Raw genomic sequence first — 18189 nt, 5'->3', positions numbered from 1 at the left:
GGGTGTGAACTGACCGGGAGGCACTCTGGGAGAAGACAACTAACAAAGCTAATAGTGAGCTTTGTTCTTTATATTTATGTATATTTATGTATTTATGTCTGTAATAAAGTTAAGAACAACCTTTCGGTTTCCACGTGGCCTTGGCCCTTCCTGTTAGACGCTGAACTCCTGAGGTGCAAAGTGTGGCCATCAGGTTGCTCTGGGCCTATGGCATACATCCAGACTGCGGGGCATGCTCTTACAGAAAGTGACTGAAAAAGGTCTTGGTGCTGGCATCACTGCTGGATGTCATTCCGTAAGCACCTGAGTGTTACAAGCTTGCTGTAGGTACAATTGCAGTGATATTGCAGTAATGCTGAGCTCATGTGGTTTCTGCTGGCCTGGGGCCACCTGTGGGGTGAGGGCAGTGAGGCCTCTCTTGAGGCACAGCAGGACGGCTCTGCTTCGTGCTGGTCAGCAGCTGTGGGGACCTTGGAAAGCTTCCTTGAGTTCCTGATCAGAGGCTGCTGCTCTGCTGCTCAGTGGGCACTCTGAGGTCTGTTTGTCAGAGCTGATAACCAGCTGGGAATGGGCCCTGCTGAAGAACCAGATGGGCTGACTGCTCAGCGAGGCCTGACAGGGGAGCTCCTGCAAGTCCACCCTGGAGCCAGGAGCTGGCTGAACCAGCTCTGAGGGACAGGCACACCATCCAAATGTTATCTCTGATTTACTCTGAGTAAATAATTGTGGTGTTTGGATTACTGGTGCAGTAAATAAGGATTGGTACCCCTTGATTGTAGCTTTGGAGCTAAAACAAAGTTCCATCCAAGTTCTGTGAGTTCTGCCAATGTTACAGAGGTGTTACGATGTCTTTGCCCCTTGCTGGTCACATCTCATCAGATTCATTTGAAATGAATGGGGCTGTTTCAGATGCAGGGATGAACTGGACCTTTGCCTGAGTGGAAGAATACGGAATTGAGAAAACTCAGCATGAGACATAATGGGAAAGAGAAGCATTTCTGACTGGAAAGTGATCTGAATCTGTCCAGGGGGTCTGCGTGGGCTGTTCGGCCAAGCCTGTGTGCTGGAGCGAGCCTTGGACACCCCTGACCTTGGGATGAGCACTGATCCGCAGTGAGCCTCAGGCGAGCAGCAGGGATGCTGCTCATGTACCACGAGCTTTAGCTAAATCCTTTTGCTGTAAGGAAAACAGTTGTTTCACTCCCAGTGAGGGGATGGTGAGATAGGTTTTGAAACGCAGACAAAGGAGAAATTGTTTATCCAAATTTTTCATCCTGTTGGAGTGGGAGGGTCATATGAATGCAGAATTGTTCTGTTGCAGTTGCTGACTGTGTTACTATTGCTTATATAACTGAAGCTAATCTCCACCATTTGTATTTAAAAAAAAATAACTCTAAAACCACAGTGTTTGCTCTCAGTGCAAGTCAGTCGAGGACTCCAATCAGGAAGGCTTGGGCTGAGGAAGAGGCTTTTGTGCAGGGGAGACGGACAGCAGAGGCTGTGGGCAGAGATGCTGTTATTCCCAGAACACAAAGCCACTGAAATTGGCCACCTCTGTGCATGGGTTATATTATCTGCTGAAGTGAATATACCTGTGTCTTGAGTGCTATTCCGCACTGTAAAATGCATTGCAAACTTTTTTTCTGTGTGTGTTTTCTGTTGGAAATCTTCTAACTGAAGAACTGAACCTAAATCATAGCGTCAGGCTTTTCCTGAAGTGGGAGAACAAATATCGTTTCTGCCCTGCCGGGTCCAGCCTGACACTGAAGCAAGCAAACCAACTCCAGCCTTCACCTGAGTAGGCAGCGTTTGCCAGCAGATGGCTGTGCACGGCACCAGGGATCTGTTCCCTCCGGTCAGTAGGGAGGTGAGAACAGCCCCATGTACTGTGTTTGCTGTGGGCTGGTGGTAAATTGCAGCCACTAGCCTGAGTGCTTCAGCCAAGCCTGGCTGTGCTCTTGGTTTGTGGCATACAGTGTCTTTATACCGCTTTAAAAAGGAAGTGTAAGGAAGCTTGTTTCATGGTACCACAGAGCTGCTCTCGTTGCTGTGGCCACCAAAGCCCTTGCAAGTGTTTGCTTTGGGCCAGACCCCTGCCGTGCCACTGGATGTCGAGCCACCAAGACGACCCTGGCCTCTGGTATTCAGCAATACCAAAGCTCTTGTTAGTACCACAGTGTTGGGACAGAGCAACTGCTGGGGAGCATCTCCTGCAGCCAGTCTGGATGACAGTAGAGTAAGGAGATTAGCAGCAACTCAAGGAATGCTTAAATTCTCTCAATCCTATCAGACCTCCAGGCAGCAGGTTATCACTGTGCAAGTTCCTCAAACAGCCGGAGCACCCAGCCATGCTGGCTGCAGAGCACCCAGCAATGCTGCTGCTTGCTGAGCAGAGCTGGGAGCACTGTCCTGCTTGCAGCCTAGCCTGTGCTCCTTCACAGAATCATGCCAAAGAGCATGGGAGGCTCTGGAAATTAACACATTAACTCCTTCGCTTGCTTGTACTGAATAGTTTAGGAAAACTGACCACCTGCAATTCTCAATAACTTGTGCCAGTAGGACAGTTCCACTATTAACTGGGCAGCAACGCAGTGAGCAATATCTGTGGTGTGTCTTGTCTGCCCCTGCAGCCTCAAGCATGTGACATGTTTGATTTGTTGTCTACTGCCACAAGATTAACACCTTCCACATGCATGGCTTGTCTATAATCCCCCCCTCGGGTAAATTATTTAAACGTTTTGGCAAAGGATTAGTGAGGGCTTCAGCCCGAAGTGTGACTGCGGGGGACGCACGCTCACTGCTGGAGAGCTTTAGCATGGTGAAACATAAGACAGTAGGAAGGATGGTAGGAAATCCTCGGGAAGTGTGATGGAAGTGAAGTAAGATCTGATGAGAATGCTATTTTGAGTCTATTTCCTGGTGACTTGTCTCTCTTCTGATAATATGTGGAGTTGCCCATGGGGGTCAGTGGCATAGCACTAGTTTACATTGGCAGGAAAGCAGAGGTTGTGCCCTTTTCCGTTGAGACTGGATACCCGTTTAGCTTTGCATTGTGTGTGTTTATCTTGTAAGGTCCATTTCCTCTGACTGTCAGTCTCTTAGCTACCCTGCCAGTAGAAAATCTCTTGTCCTGGGGAGGAAACATGACCCTAGTGGGAGCACCTGCAGGCCGTGGGGTCCTGCTGGCTGCCCCAAGCATGGGGCTTAGTGCACCTGTGTGCCTCTTCGCATTTGGGAACAGCAGTGAGGCCAGTTTTCCTCTCCTCTAGTGAAGAAGTGAGATAGTGTGGCATATACAGCCATGCATGGACCTCTGAGGGGACCTAAGCACTAGAAAACTTAGATACCTAGGGGCTTATGTGGGAGTTGCCACCTTGAACTTAGGAGCTAAATGTCCACCTCAGTTCGTCTGCAAAAGCTTGGGTTTTCCCAGAGCACAAGGGGCGCCCAGAAGTGCCCACCAACTCAAGGCTCCCACAAGGCTCTTTCTGCACCTCCATGAGGGTTGGTCTGTCAGCCTGTAGGGTACCTGTCCTGAGTTGATGGCAGTAGTGACTGGAGATGCTCCGACTCTCACTGATGGCAGTCAGGGCACTGAAGCTCAGAGCATGGTTGCCAGATCACACTCAGGCTTCCAAAAAAAGAAGTGGTGTACTCCTGTTCAGCATTACGGTGGCTGCCACTGTTGCAGCACAGCCCAGGGTGCAGTCAGTGCACAGTGAGCTGCAAGGCACTTTAAGAAAAGCACTTTATAGAAAAGCCAGCTGTATTTTTAAATTTCTCATTTGTCTCAGGTCATTTTTATCTTCTCTGTGGTGCTCCTTTAAAACTAACGGCAACAAAAGCCGATGGCAGCTTCCCAGCAGATGGCCTGTTTGATTTGTTTGCGTTGCTGTAGCAGTGCTGGTAATAATTAACAGGTGGGTTCAGGTCTGTGCAGTGTCCAGGCTTTTGTTTGCGTTGGCCACTGCTCTCCCTGAGCGGTGTTTACACAAACCCACCAGTGGCTTGTTGCTCTGCTCTCTTCCCCTTTGTTCTCCAGGACTGAAGCCTACCCTGTGCAAGAGCCCAAAGCGCTCCATTGAGCTGCATTTCATCACTGCAGGGCTCGGGGCCCTCTGCCAGTGCTGCCTTTTAGGAGAGGCTGGTAATATGGAGTAGCGTCATCAAAGCCTACAGAAACCTTGGCTCTTGGCATCTTGGGCATCTCAGTCTTTGGTACAAGCTGGTAACCTAGGAGGTGGTCCTGCTGCACAACAGCTGCAGCTTCCATCTCTTTAAATGTCCGTGGAGTTGGTAACCCAGCATTTGGGTTAATACAAATGTCACCCACGTGCAGAAACGTGGAGGTAGCTCAGCTTCTTTCCACTTCTGTGGAATTGAGTGCAACTCAGTTTATTCAGCTTTATATGTCACAGTGCAAATATTGACTAAGTAAATCAGTAAGGAGTGGTTTTGCTTCTTAAGGCAGAATGCTGAACTTAGTTCAGCATTAGTTAGTTAGCTATGGTTAGTTCAGCTGTGAATGCTAGTTGATCTCTTTCAGAAAAGACTGCTTATCTAGCAGATTCCTGAGAAAGTTGGCTCCTACTGCACAGTTCAAAAAGGAGAGCACCACAATACCTTAAAGAGCAGTGGAGAAATGCAGTTCCTTAAGTGGATGTGGCTGCAGCTGAGACACAGCGTGGCCTGGGTGATAGGCTGAGGTCCTCCACCAGCTCTGTCTGTTGTCATTAATGACATAAAATCTGGGGGAGCTGCGGGCTATTTCAGAGGGACTGGTTAACCTGAAGTGTTCACATTCAGGAACCACAGTGGGGGTGATGCGTAGGACACGTACCTGCAGCACGAGCTGGGGAGAGCCACACGATGACAGATGGGAAGTGCTGCTCCAAGCTGCCTGTGGGCAAGCAGTGGGGCTGCGGTGCAAGTCATCTCCCAGGGTACCTGCTGTGAAGGCTTGCTCGTGGCATGCTTTCTCTGGCTTGTTTGCTGTGCAAGCACTGCACGTTTGAGTTAAAAGCCCTTGCAAGGTGGAGGACTAGGCTGAGTGAGATCCTGTGTATGAAGGAGCTGCAAGTTAAAGAGAAGTTTTATAGGTGTTTACTGCACGCTTTTCTTTCATAGATGAGAGGATGAACCACATCCCAGATCTGTTTTCTTGTTTTGTCTAGGGTTTTTTCTTTTTTTTTTTTTTTGCTTCCATTTATGCAGATGTAAGTTAGAAATAAATGTTAAACTAATTGTGGCAAAAGCATCATGCGTGCAAGATGAACCAGGCAAAACCACCCTCCTTGAGAATGTCTTTTGTGCCTCCTGGGACACAGGGAAATTTGCAGGGTTGGTATGTTTGTATTTGCTTGTGCAGGAGGTTGTGCATGGGTAAGGTTGCTCAGAAATTAAGGATTTCACAGGGAAGGATCATCCCCTGCCTTTGGCTCCGTCTGCTTTACTTGGGATAAGCCAGGGAAACTTGTCTTTGTTCTTTGTTCCTTCTGTCTGAACACGAAGTTCGGGGTCATGCTGCTTAACTGCTGCCACATTTTGTCTTTTCCCTAATCAGTGCTTAGTTTTTCTGCATGCACTCAAAAACAACTTTCTGAAGAGCCTTACACACACCAGTGGCCAGAAGAGAGACTACATGCCCCTGCTCATTCAGATGGCATGTGTCTTTTTGGTACCACCACCAGCCTGATGGCAGTGCCACCAAATGGAGCCAAGAGCCTGCAGCTGCAAAAGCCAAGCCTGCCCTGCAGATTCCATCTCTTTGTGTCCCAACTGGAGAACCCTGTCAGGACTGTACCACAGAGCCTGGCAGACTGGCCTCAGTGCACAGGGCTGCCAGCGCTTCCAGCAACCACTGCCAGCGGCCAAAGGCCACTCGAAGCAGAGGTTGAGGTCCCTGACTCCAGCTGACTCCTAACACCCTCCTGTTACCTTTGTGCCTTTCCTAGGCTTCCGCCAGCCCGTGGCCGACGAGCCAACCTCCCCAAAGAAGGCAAAGAGCCTCCTGGAGCACCTCAATGTGGAAAGCTGGTTCTCATCCCCCGACCCTGAGTGGGCCACCGTAAGGGTCATCCCTGAGGAGGAAATGACGGAGCACAACCTCCTTGCTGTTCGGGTCATGGTCACCAGTGATGCAAGCAGGTACTTGAAAACATAAGTAGACCTTAAAAAAAAAAAAAAAAGCCTGGTTTTCTCTGGAAAGATATAGCAGAATGTGGTACCAAATACACATACAGTGGGGCTTGGAAAAAAAAAAAAAAAAACAAGGAGAGAGAGGGGAAAAAAAGAGAAAATAGAAAAACTTCTCAGAAAAACAATTGTTCTTTACCACAGCCATAAATCCCACCAGACATGTGACTCACTTTGCAGGAAACAGTCAAACATTTGCATCCCACACAGGGGCCTGAGTCAGAGAGAAAAACATTACCCCAGTCATCTCGGGTTCAGCTATTTTATTTTTTTTTCCAAAAACTTGAGAGATCAGGCTGTGCTGTGGCAAAGGTGCATCCTGCAACCACAGACTCCTGCTACCTGGGCACCACCAGGCTGCTCTGCAGCCTCAGCTCCTCTCTGGGCATTTGATGGCCTGCCCACCCCTAAGCCATCTGAAATCCTATGGCTCTCCAAGAGCTGTCAAAGGAAGTCTGATTTCTATGTAAGAACAATGATATACTGGCATTCCGGACAGGATTCTGTGGGAGTTCACTCTTGTTGTAGTAAAGATTAGATTGGTATCTTCCAAGTAAAATAGTTTTCCTTACTGACAATTAGAGAAAAAAAAACAACAAAGCAAACCCAATGCTATTTGAGTTGCAAACAGAGCCATTACTCTGTGAGGAAGCTCACTCCAAATCTTGGAAGTCCTTTAAACGCTCACTCATGGTAGTGTGTATAGGTTTTTGAGGGCAACTTCTTTAACAATGCAGCTTTCTTCTGTTCCACGTGGGAGTTTGAAATGATATCTCTGCTCTGCCACGCATCACAGTGTTCTTTAGGGACAGGATTAATCTCTGCTGGGGTCTCTCCCCACAGGGAAATGAGAGCTTAGGGTAGGGTTTTCTGCCCGTTGGACAGATCTTTCTGCAGCATGTCTGTTCGTGTCCACATTAATACCCTGAGGCTGTTTGTGCCTCACACGTGAGCAGCACGCAGAGAGGGGAGCCAGCTAATCTCCCTGATCTGAGGGATCAGCTCCTTTTCCTCCAGCTGTGACAGTCCTGTGTTTGCAGAGAGGCCCCTGGTTCCTGTCCAGGGTGACGCTGCTGTTGTCACCGGAACGCTGTGTGCCAGTGCCCCTGAGATCAGCCTCCTGCATTGCCTTCAGGGACCACGCACTCGTCCCGCTCCAGCCAGCAAGCCATTGCCTAAAAAGGTCGGGCGAGTGAAATAGCAAGTGACAAATGGCACTGCAAGGTCTGACAGAGTGTGTAGCCAGAAAAATGACCGGCTTGGTCAGACAGCTTTCAGTTCAAGCTTTAGTGCTTGTGGATAATGACTGCCTATCACAAGCGGAGCTCAAAGGACGAGCCTCATCCTACTGCACTCGTGTCCTCGCCAGCCAAGGGAAATTGATGTTTTGCTCTTTAAAACAGAAACATACCTATCAGCATTCATGGCATGTCTTTTTCTTTTGTGTGGTGCTCTGCCCGATCTTAGCGTAGTATCTTGCAATCTCAACCATCAAAGACTTACATATGTGAATAAGTGCGTGTGTATATATATAAATATACGTATATAATATGTAAGTGTATGTAGTATAACCATCACCAGGGAACTTGCTAACCCTCCAGCTCTCCCAGTGCCAGTTGGATCTGGGTGAAGCAGGGGCATAGGGCTGGCTGCTGCTATGTATACCATGTATACGTCAGCTTCAGACTGTCTGCAGCCAATATCTGATCTGGTCATGGGTGACGCAGTCTCAAGTTATCAGAAATGGCTGCCCAGCCTGAGCCAACCAGAGAGGTTTTGTTCCAGCCTCTGCTGCGGTTCCCGGCCACAGCCCTTCCTTTAGCACATCTTCCTCATGTTGTGTGGGCTCTGTCCTGGGGCTGTTGTAATTAATCTTCACTTTCTACAAGGCAGCGAATGCTACATAAATATGAAACAGCTTTCTCCCGTCATGCTAACATAAGAGGGCATAAGCTCTTCTCTTTTTTGAGTGGAACTACTAATCATCACAATAAATCTAAGAATTAACTTAGCAGCATTGTTTTCATTAAAAATAGGCTGAATTGCATGGTGGCACACTTATTTATGGTGGTGGGAATGTGGCCACATCAGAAGGCCTGAAAGCGCACGTTCCCTACAATTTGGCTTTGAGAGATTAAAGAAGTCCTCTTATTGCTGAAAAAAAAAAAAAAAAGGACTAATAACTGACTGCAAAGGTCATTCTCCTGCCCAGAGGCAAGGTCACAACGCATGTGTCACTCTGGGTGTTTGTGTGGCATACTTCTAATTATGTTCACCTCTGGCCACTCCTTGCACTTGCTGTGCTGTGCCAATGGCTCACTGATGTACTGAAGCCAACGCTGTTTGCAGCAGGTGAATTCTTTGCTGAGCACGGCTATCGTGGGTCTGAATCTGGGTAGCAGAGATGTTACGGGAGCGTGGATGTGCCAGCTGTGTTTCATCCACAGTAAACTACAGGGCTGTAGTAATAACAACAAAAAAAAAGCAAAATCAAGATGCCAGCTCGGACTGCAAAACCTATTTCTCTGTAGACGACCGCGCAGAAGGGGAAATGAACACCTGCATTCCGTGTGCCTTCTGAACTGTCCCTCTCTCTTCCTTTCTTGTCCTTTTCTCCCTAGCTCTGAGGGGGAGTCTGATTTTAATGGCAACTCCTCCAGCTCTGAGGTGGGTGAAGGACAGACCTCGTTGCTGGAGCCCCCCACCTGCCCAAGCCCCCCACGTCGCTGGACATTGCTTGCCAGGAGCCCCATGGCGCCAGAGGAAAGCCACAGGGCATCCAAAGTCATGGACGGTAAGTGGCATCTCCCACACCTGGGGAGCTGAAGTCAGGGTTGAAGGGAGAGGTGGTGAAGGAAAAGCTGCTGCCACTGATGTGGCCAGCTTGTATTCTTTAATAATGTCTTCCTTTTGGAGGATTTATGCCTTTTGGGTGCTCCAACTGTTCCGCACGTTCCTTTCTTCTTTACTCATGGGTTGAATCCTAACATTTCTTTTGGTTGAGTTGCACCCAAACACATACAGTTCGCTGCAAGGCACTACTGAACACAGTGCTCCCGGGGCACCTGAGGCAGCAGCACCTCACACCCAGTCTGTGGGGTGGTGAGCACTCTCCCTCCAGTAAGACCTTGGGGTGTTTTTAGCAGCCTATGCCATATCTGTGGCACTGACGAAGCAAGGGCAATTTTTGGAAGCACTGGAGAGCTCTGTTTGGTTTTATATTTATATTTATACATAGCTGCTTGAACTATTTATGTCCACAGAAAGCACACTGAGGGAAGGATAGCACTGGCAGGGAGGCAGTGAGAGGTTTAGGGGCAGTCAGCTTCCAGGGGAAAACTCCTTTCTGGAGCTGAAGGTCGGACCTCCATGGTGAGGACTGCCATGTTTTGTGGCCTCGTGGTGATGTGTTGGATCTGTGGAGAACCTGCTGCTTCAGAAAGTGCCTCCAGAGCTCTGCTGGGCTCACACACTGCTACACACCCTCCTGAGTTGGCAGCAGCTGTCCACGGGCACAGGCCTGCCCTAGGGCTGTCCAGCACTTTGGGGCAAGGGCGGCTGTGCTGGTGCAGTGTGTGGGTGGAGCAGGGGAGCGGCTGTCCGGCCAGCACATGTGGGTGTACCCAGGGGAACTGGTTTTGGGGGGCCTCCCCCCAGTGCCTTCGGCCTTATGTCCACGTTGTCAGGTCATCCCATGCGCTGATAGCTCATGGCTGGGACCCTGAGAAATTTCACCCTTCCACCCTCCCACCACCCCCACATGTGCCTTTTTAACTGAACCAAATAAGAGGGGATTTTTGCACGGCAATTTCAATTGACTCCTGAATAAGGAGGCCTCGTTTGGAGGGCAGAGGCCCCCGTGGCCCCGCGCACCGAAGCCCTTTCCAGCCCCGCAGCGCCCCCTCCCGGCCGGCCCCGTGCTGGGGTGAGCTGATGTCTCTTTTCTCCTTCTGCTTAGCGCTGCAGAGAGCCAACAGCTTCCACTCCACTGCCTTAAATAAGTATCAGAGTTGGAGGAGAAAAATCCAAACGAGTAAGTACAGCCTAAGAAGCAGTTGCTTCTTTCTTGCACCGTATCCTGTATTCCTTCCTCATAAATGTCTGCTTCTCCATCTCCTTGCCTTTAAAAAATTGTGTATTGGAGCTGCGAGGTGAGGAGACAAGACTAAAACTCAACAAATATTTGATTTCCACTTTCTTGTGCTGAAAAGATCAAATTCCCCTTCTGTGTGATTGCTTCTGTCTTTATGACTAATAAGGGAATCCACACATCATTTATCTGTCCATGTCTAGTTCACATTACATCTCCTATTCATTTACCACCGTAGCACCCAGATAATTAAGTAACCAGCATTACTGGTTCTCTTCTGACAGCTCCGTGTGATTTGGGCTGAACCTTCTCTGCCCATGGCACTCAAACAGGAACGCGCTGAGTTCAGTGGCAATCAGGTCTGTCTGCAGTTCACCTCTGAATCTCAGGGCGGTCACTCCTTGAGTCCAGGGCTATTTCTAAGCAATCTTCCTTCTGGGCTGACCAGCCCTTCCCAGTCAAACCACTGCTGCTTGTAGCAGGGCTAGCCGGCCACCTCAGTGCAGCTCTTCTACCTGTAGGACTGCTGATTTACCAACATCTCCTGAAGCAATTGTATCTGTTAGACTGGAGTGCTGACAACCTGAAATATAGAACAGATAATTTGCAGGTATCCACCGTGGGGAGAACTTTACATCTCAAAAAACCTCTCTCCTATCCTGGCACCAGCTTCACAACAACGTCTGATGCCTTCAGCTGCACATAAATGCTGCCACTGCAGACATCGTGGTCCTTCTGGTGCCACATGCCTGGGATAACTCACTGCATCTCAGCAGCTGACCTGGGACTATTTCATGATACTCCCACCGAGCTCGACATGAATAAACCATCCCTCCCAACAGGCTGTCCTCTGAGAGGCAGCTGTGGCAAACAGACAAACAGAAAAACCAGGATGGGGCTGCGTTCCCTGGGATTAACTGCACCTCTGAGGCACGGGGAAGGACTTTCTGCTCTCTGGGAGCTATTCATTCATTAATTTTGATTCATTTTCAGCTTGTCAATAACTGTATTACTTTGGGTTGGTGGGGATTTTTTGCCCATTTGTTTTCCCGTTGTCTTATTAAAACATCCTTGTGCCTCCGAAGGGCTCTAGGGGGAGCCAGAAGTCTTTGAGAGGAAAGCTACAAGCCACGTGAATTTGTCCAAACCTTCAGTATGCTTTTAAAATGAGGTGTAAAGTACATTCAGCATATACTGGGAACAGAATAAAGGCAATTTTTACTCTCTGGAGGGACGTTGTAAGTCATAGTTTCTGTATCTAATCCACTTAATATTTAGTTACAACAACTCACTTGATCATCAGTCACATTAAAGAGAAACCTGCCTCTTTTTCAGACTTATTTCCCAAAACACATATGTTTCATAAACAGCATGAGGTATGCCGCCAAGGAAAGGAAATTGGTGTCATTTCTATATTGGCCAAAAGATTCAGGACAGGATATTACCTTTCAAAATCTGTAATCCCCATCTTGCATCCATAGACAGTGCTGCACTCTCATTTGTTATCTTGGTCACAGCGAGGAGCCTTTGTGCCAGGCAGGTTTTTGCAATGCCCTCGGGGCTGATTTATTTATTTATTTATTTTAAATCATGTTTTGAATGTTAAGCTGCAAATGTAGGTTCGGCATGTCGCTGGGAATAAGTCAATTATCTCTGCACAACAATGAGCTAGGGTGTTGTGTGAAGCGATACTCTCACTCGTACAGGCCCTGTCGTTGTGCACTAAAGCACAACGCTGCTGTCCCACAGAGCCCTGGGGCTGCAGGAAGGCAAAAAGCTATTTCCTCTGTTATATGTGGTAATGGAAAGGCCGTGCTGGGGTCCAGCTTCTTTCTCCAATCTCACAACAAAGTGCCTTGGGGAGGCCCAGGGGAGGACGTCCCCTGGCTAGGGCAAACCTAGGAACTGCAGGAAGGTTTCCATCAGCCTGCAGAGATGAATGGGGCAGAGCTGAGAGGGGCAGGAAGGTCACAGTTCTGCAGATGTCCTGGGACATGTGGTGAAGGGAAAGGAAATCATGTTGTTAGTGGAGAGTAAGAACTGGGGTAGGATGAGATAGTCTGTGAAAGCGAAGATGGAGGAGCCCAAGTTTTGTTGGTGTTTTCTTGGAACACCACTACTAGACTCTGAACGTCTGAAATTATTGGGAAGGTCTGTTTTCCCCCTTTTCTTTCCCCTTTTTCCCCTATCTAGGAAACTCACTGTGAAAAGATATAGCAAGACTGGCTGCAGATCAGAGTTGTGGTATCCTTTTTAATTGGGTGACAAAAGCTGGATTTGTCTCAGTTCAGCCCCTTGCTGCTGGTCCCTACGGGAGTGCTTTAATGAACTCCAGCTCACCATCTCTCTCACTTCTTGGCTGAGCGTTAACAACTTGCATCAAGATTGGGAACATACAGGTGAAACACTAAGGGGAAAGAAAATTTGGCTTCCCTTTTCTGAAGTCCATATGCAGAAGCAGTGTTCTGTGTGTTGTTTTTGCCCTTTTGCGGCTTTTAATTTCTGTATAGAAATTAAAGAAAATCCCAGTGTGTGCACTGGGAGCATTTGTTTCAGAACTAAGAGCTGTGTTTTTGGAGTTAATAATTCAGCTATAAATATACTTGTCACGTCAAAACTTGACATGGTATTATCTTGGCTCAGGAGTACTTTTCTATCATCCAGCATCTATTTATTATCTCAGTTTCTCACACACAAATATTAGACCTGCTGACTCCATTCAGGTGCAAGTTACTTACCTGCTTCTTCTTCCAGTGACAAAATTTTGGTTCCAGACCTTTGGCAGTTAATTTTTCTGCCTCATCCTAGAAGAGCCCATGGCTCTTTGGCCTTATTTAAGAGACTGAAGAATTATTTCTGTCCTTACTGCTTGTAGACGATTGCATTTCTCATGTCTTTTGTGTTCAGATGGCCATCCCTCTCAGAACTTATCTACTTTTCTTTGTTTCTCGGAGCTAACCAAGGCTTCAGAAGTAGCTGGTTGTTTTGGTTGTCTCTGTTTTGAATGTCTGAAAGCTCTTTTGAGAGGGCTGACTTTTATAAGAAAGTTTCCCATAATTCAAAAGCTGTTTCACTTCATACAGACAAAAAGTAGAAAAAATCAGGTTCGTTGCTGAAAATGTCAACGTGTGTTATGTATAGTGTGCACACATATGCAAGAGAGGCTATAAACTTGATTACTGTAAGTCAGCTCTTCAGGGTAAAACTGTATCCAGATGACTCTTTAACTTTTTACTGTCGTTCTTTAATTGTGAACTTTATTTAAGACAAAAATAATACGAATGCAAAGGTAAAAATGTGTGTCTTTGGCAGATTTCCCTCTACTGTCTAACAAGAAGCCTGGGCTACGCTGGAAGGACAGCTCAGCCAGCTGTCAAAGCAGTCTTGGAGAGGATCACCCCCAAGCACAGGTAAGGAGGACCAGCACAAGCCTAACTACTATTGGGACGTGTTTGCTCTGAGCAGCCTGAGTGTCCTCTGCTATTTCAGATAGTTTTGGTCCTCACAGTCAGCAGCTAAAGTTGGAGTTATACTTTTGTTATACACAGGGAAAAGATTTTTGATGCTCTGATTGATATAGCCATTCCCAAATCATGTGGCTAAGTCACTTTTTCTTCCTGTGCAAGTAAGACTTTGATTGTCCCGAGGTTTGGATACAGATGTGTTGTGTCAGCCAACATGTAGGCACCACCAACTTGGCCTTCTCTCACAGCACATGACTGAGTTGCCACTGAGATTTGATTTGTGCCACAGTTTCCTCCCAAAGAGCAAACCCCAAATCTCTGATCCTCGGTGCTCTGGAGCTGGCTGTTGGTCTGTGCACAAGCTCCTTGGTCTGGACAGGAGGTGGGTCTTCAGGTGGTGCATGTTATCCAAAACTGTATGTCAGCAGTGAGGGGTACAATGGTATCACTTCCAGGTCACTTAAACGTAACCTCCATTACTTTGTCTCTCTGCTGGGAAAAGGTAAGCTGATCTGGTAGGGTAGGTCCGAGAGCCAAGGTAAGACACCAAGTAAGGGCTTACACAGTGCTGGCCAAGGGAACCTAGCTCTGGAAACTGGTGGATTTTAGGTTAATACTGCCCTTAGTGTGCCCATCTCTAAAGTTTACTGCTTGCATCTGTTGGGCAGAAGATACGTTTTCCTAATTTGCAGTAGGCTCTTGATTCCATACCTCTCACAGCATCTTCATCTTACTTCAAGGCTTAGGGTTCTCTTTGTATTTTCTGCTTTTTTTTTTTTTTTAAAGGATGAGGAAAGGTGGGCACTGCAGCAGCAGTAGTGACCAACAGTCCCAAGCAGAGCACAGTCAGTCCCCTCTGCAACTTGGAGCCAGGCCGTGTCCCCTGTGTCCTAGCCTGTTGTCCTTGCTCTTGGGTCAGAAGTGATTGGAATTGCTTGACCTCGGGCTCTGCATTACAAAAAAACCCAAGTCTTCCACATCCACGGTGCTAACAGTATTCCGGTCTAGGACAATAGGGCCAGGAAGGGAATATCCCAGGAGAGCAGAGCAGCACAATGCTGTCTGGTCACTGTTCATAAGGAGGGGTGAGACCATTCTGCAGCTTCTACTCGTAATGCAGTACTTGAAGGCCTTTGCCTTGCTCTTACAAGAGAATTTAAGAAGGTGTTTATGTGTTTATTGTTGTTTATAACATTTTTATCTGAGACCCTGGCCAATGTTCATTTCAGTCATCAAACACAGCTGTGAAGTAGGGAGTACTCACTATTACCTTCCTATGCATCTAGAAATCGAGAAGTCTGATTAATGGCTTTACCCATGTGAGTTTGGGAATCTGGCACAGAAGTGAAAACAGACATTACATATTCCAGCCAATCGTTATCATACAGCATTGTAGATAAAATGCCCCACTTTTTAAAAGTTAAAAAATCTCTAGAATTGGTCTTTTGGCTTGGTAAAGTAGACACTTATTCTTGTTACTATTTACAGCAGGAGATTTCAGTGCTTGGAGTAATGAATTCAAGACTTCACCAAAAGAAAAATCATCATAAAAGAAAACTAATTGAATTGTTTAAACTACCATCTTGCATTTTACAGTTATTTCTGGGTCGCTTCATTCATTCCAACCTGCAATATCTGAGTATGCAGTATTATAAAAGCAGTTGGAGAGAGTGGATTATGGCCTCGTGTGCTTTCTATAAATTCTAACATGATGCAACAGAAACGCACACAGGAGAATAGAGCGGATTCGCTTTTGGTTATTTTCCCATGTTTAGGTCTCTTTCTTTCCAAGAAAAACACTAAAGGCGATTCATAAAGAGATGGCAGATTCTTAGTATGAATTACATTATTTGTAGGCTATTAAATCTTCCAGTAGAGTATTAGATCTCCACTCATAGAGGAATATTATTCTTTTGTGGAGAAAAACCTTTTTTTCTTAGTGCATTGTCATTTACGTATGTTTGTGAGTGGATGTACGTAGAAAATAAATTTCATGTTTACTAATATTATGTTAAGATTGAAATTGATTAAAGTAGTACATAAAAGATGCACTGAACTGTATTTTTTCCACTGGCACAATTATATTTTTTCATGCATTTGACAGTTGGCTTCTTACAAGAAACCACCAGAAGTTACGAGGGGAAATGTCAAAGCCTACAGCCCAGAACTTCAAAGAAAAGCCAGAGAGAGGCCTCGAGAAGTCCATCCCCATGTGCCTCATTGTCCATTTCAGAGCAAGGTCAAAGGCTCTCCACAGATCCCTCCTAGGAATGGGGCATGTGCTGCTGATTTTTCTGAGCCTGAAGATACAGATAGTGACGCTGGGACATATACAGGCCAGGGCTGGAATGAAGGCAAAAAGAATTATACCTCTGAATCAGAAGATTTTAATGGGAATACAAAAGTGATGTTGTCTCTGCATCGGAAAGAAAAAGATAAGAAAAATGCAAAGCACCCAGAAGAAAAGCTTGAGCAAGAACTCAAGGAGGCAAAAAAAAGGCTGGCTCTTCGCACAGAACAGCTACCCACGTTGTATGATTCAAATGGGGTGCACTTAGGTGGAACCACACTGCAGTGTCAAAACAAAAAAGTGCTGGGGATTTCAAAGGAGAAAGATGCTGAATGGAGAAGACGCGTTCTCAAGCCATCTGGTAGTCCTGTGCCTCTCTTATTTGTGGATGATGTGCCACCAGCCTTGCCAGTTGACATGAAAGATTCTCTGAGGAGTCCAGACAAAACTGCCAAGGAGCATTCCGCTGGCCGGCCAAAATCACCACTGAGGCTCATTGCCAATGCAATCAAGAGGTCCATTTTGGAACCTCTAACTTCATCTCCAGAAGGACTAAAGCATGATTCAGACAGCAAAACCAAAGCCTCTTCAGAACAAGCTTTGTTCAGCTTCCCTAGTATTCTTGGCCATAGGAACACTAACAACAACAGAGCAAGTAACAGTCAGCCACAGGAGCTTCAAGTAGGGAAGCAGGCAGGAGAATATTTAGGATGTGGGAGCCTTCTCTCAAGTGCTTCTAAGTTTTCTGCCAGCTCTGAAGAGGTATCTCCAAGTGGTTACGTTAAGGAGGTGTCCTTTCCAGTCTACAGTCCTCACAGCAGGCCTTCCAAGACCCATAGTATACCTCAGAAACCAACTTGCACTCGAATGGAGGATGTCCCAGGACTCCTAGAAAAGTTTACTTTTAATGAAACTCCTTCAGTGGCTCCCAGGGATGATGTATTTATCTGTAATGAAAAATACCCTCTTGCTTCATCTCGGGAACCCCGGAACACCCCTAAGGACAGCCTGCATGACTCTGCACAGAAGGGTAGTCTTTCACTCTTTGAGAGACTAAGAAGTAAGGTTTGTGAAAGAGAAGGGAATTCCTTCATGTCATCTCTGCCTTTCATGAAGGACCATTCTGCAGAAGACAGGCTACAATATTCTTCCACAGGTGAGGGACTGAGTGGGATTATTTATTCCCAGCACTTACCATCTGTAAGATTGATGTGCTGTCATGTTTTATGTTTCTTTTATAGTTAGTGTCTACATAGGAAGACTTAATAAATCTTCCTTAAGGTTTAGGAGTTGCTCCTGGTTTAAAGCTGTTGCCAGGAGTAGGGTGAATATCCAAGCAGTGCACAGCACGCTGGACCCATGTTTGGTCTGCTGCTTACTTCAGACGTATTTGAGACAGGAAAACATGCTGAAATAGGAGCAGTAGAGCAGAATGGGATGGTGTGCAGAGCAGTTGCTGTGATGACACTGAGTGCAGTGTGGAGTATGTTTGATACCTTCTCCATGAGAAGCTCAGGCACTGAAGCAATTGGGCTGCAGTAAGAAGCTTTGCTGTGAATGTCTCTGTAATTCTGCTTACTGTCATAGTGACCAATCTGTAGGCATGCTTTTGGGAGTGTTGTGATGTCATTAGTATCCCCCATTCCTTTTCTTGAGAGGAGATAGCACCTTACTGACCTGCCATGACTTATTTGCAGTTCTACTTGGGCAGTTATTAAAAGGCATCTATTTTCATGTTTGCATGCAAGAGCAAGCTTAATATTAAAACTGAAGATAAGGTTAAGAAATACTGATGTCAGACCAAGAACATCTGGAGTAATCTGAGTGTAGGCTCACAAAGAATTAAGTGCAACAACACAGTGTAAGATATAAAATAAGAGGTAGAAGAGATACAACTGCCTGTCTTCTTCCAAAATCCATCTTTCCAACAGCCCACTACAGAAGGCTGCAGTTATTTAACTCCATAACTTGTTGAATTTTATTGGCATTCCTATTTGTGCCTTATTTTATGAAATTGTAACTCCGATTCAGCATGAAAATAACGATCTGTATGTAAAATAATACTTGTACAAGTAACAGAGAGTATGTGAAGCTGCTGAAATGTTCCCCTTGAGCTGCCAGATCCCCTTTGTGATACTCACTGAAATTGA

At 46.5% G+C, this 18189-nt stretch overlaps 1 protein-coding gene across 33 annotated transcripts in view; it reads left to right on the top strand.

Annotated features, from left to right (window-relative positions):
- MICAL2 (microtubule associated monooxygenase, calponin and LIM domain containing 2) overlaps nucleotides 1-18189 on the top strand; it is a 159770-nt gene that overhangs the window by 122184 nt on the left and 19397 nt on the right. For 31 of the 33 annotated variants that reach the window (XM_046942224.1, XM_046942222.1, XM_040702113.2 and 28 more), the window contains 5 exons: nucleotides 5955-6147; nucleotides 8817-8989; nucleotides 10154-10228; nucleotides 13598-13695; nucleotides 15854-17195. In XM_046942224.1, coding sequence (XP_046798180.1) covers nucleotides 5955-6147; nucleotides 8817-8989; nucleotides 10154-10228; nucleotides 13598-13695; nucleotides 15854-17195 — 1881 coding nt within the window. Of the gene's footprint in view, nucleotides 1-5954; nucleotides 6148-8816; nucleotides 8990-10153; nucleotides 10229-13597; nucleotides 13696-15853; nucleotides 17196-18189 lie in introns of those variants that run through there. The other 2 variants (XM_046942244.1, XM_046942248.1) reach the window with 2 other exon arrangements.

Source organism: Gallus gallus, chromosome 5 (genome assembly GCF_016699485.2).
Source record: "Gallus gallus isolate bGalGal1 chromosome 5, bGalGal1.mat.broiler.GRCg7b, whole genome shotgun sequence".
Lineage (NCBI taxonomy): Eukaryota > Metazoa > Chordata > Aves > Galliformes > Phasianidae > Gallus > Gallus gallus.
This window is presented reverse-complemented; position numbering and strand designations above follow the sequence as displayed.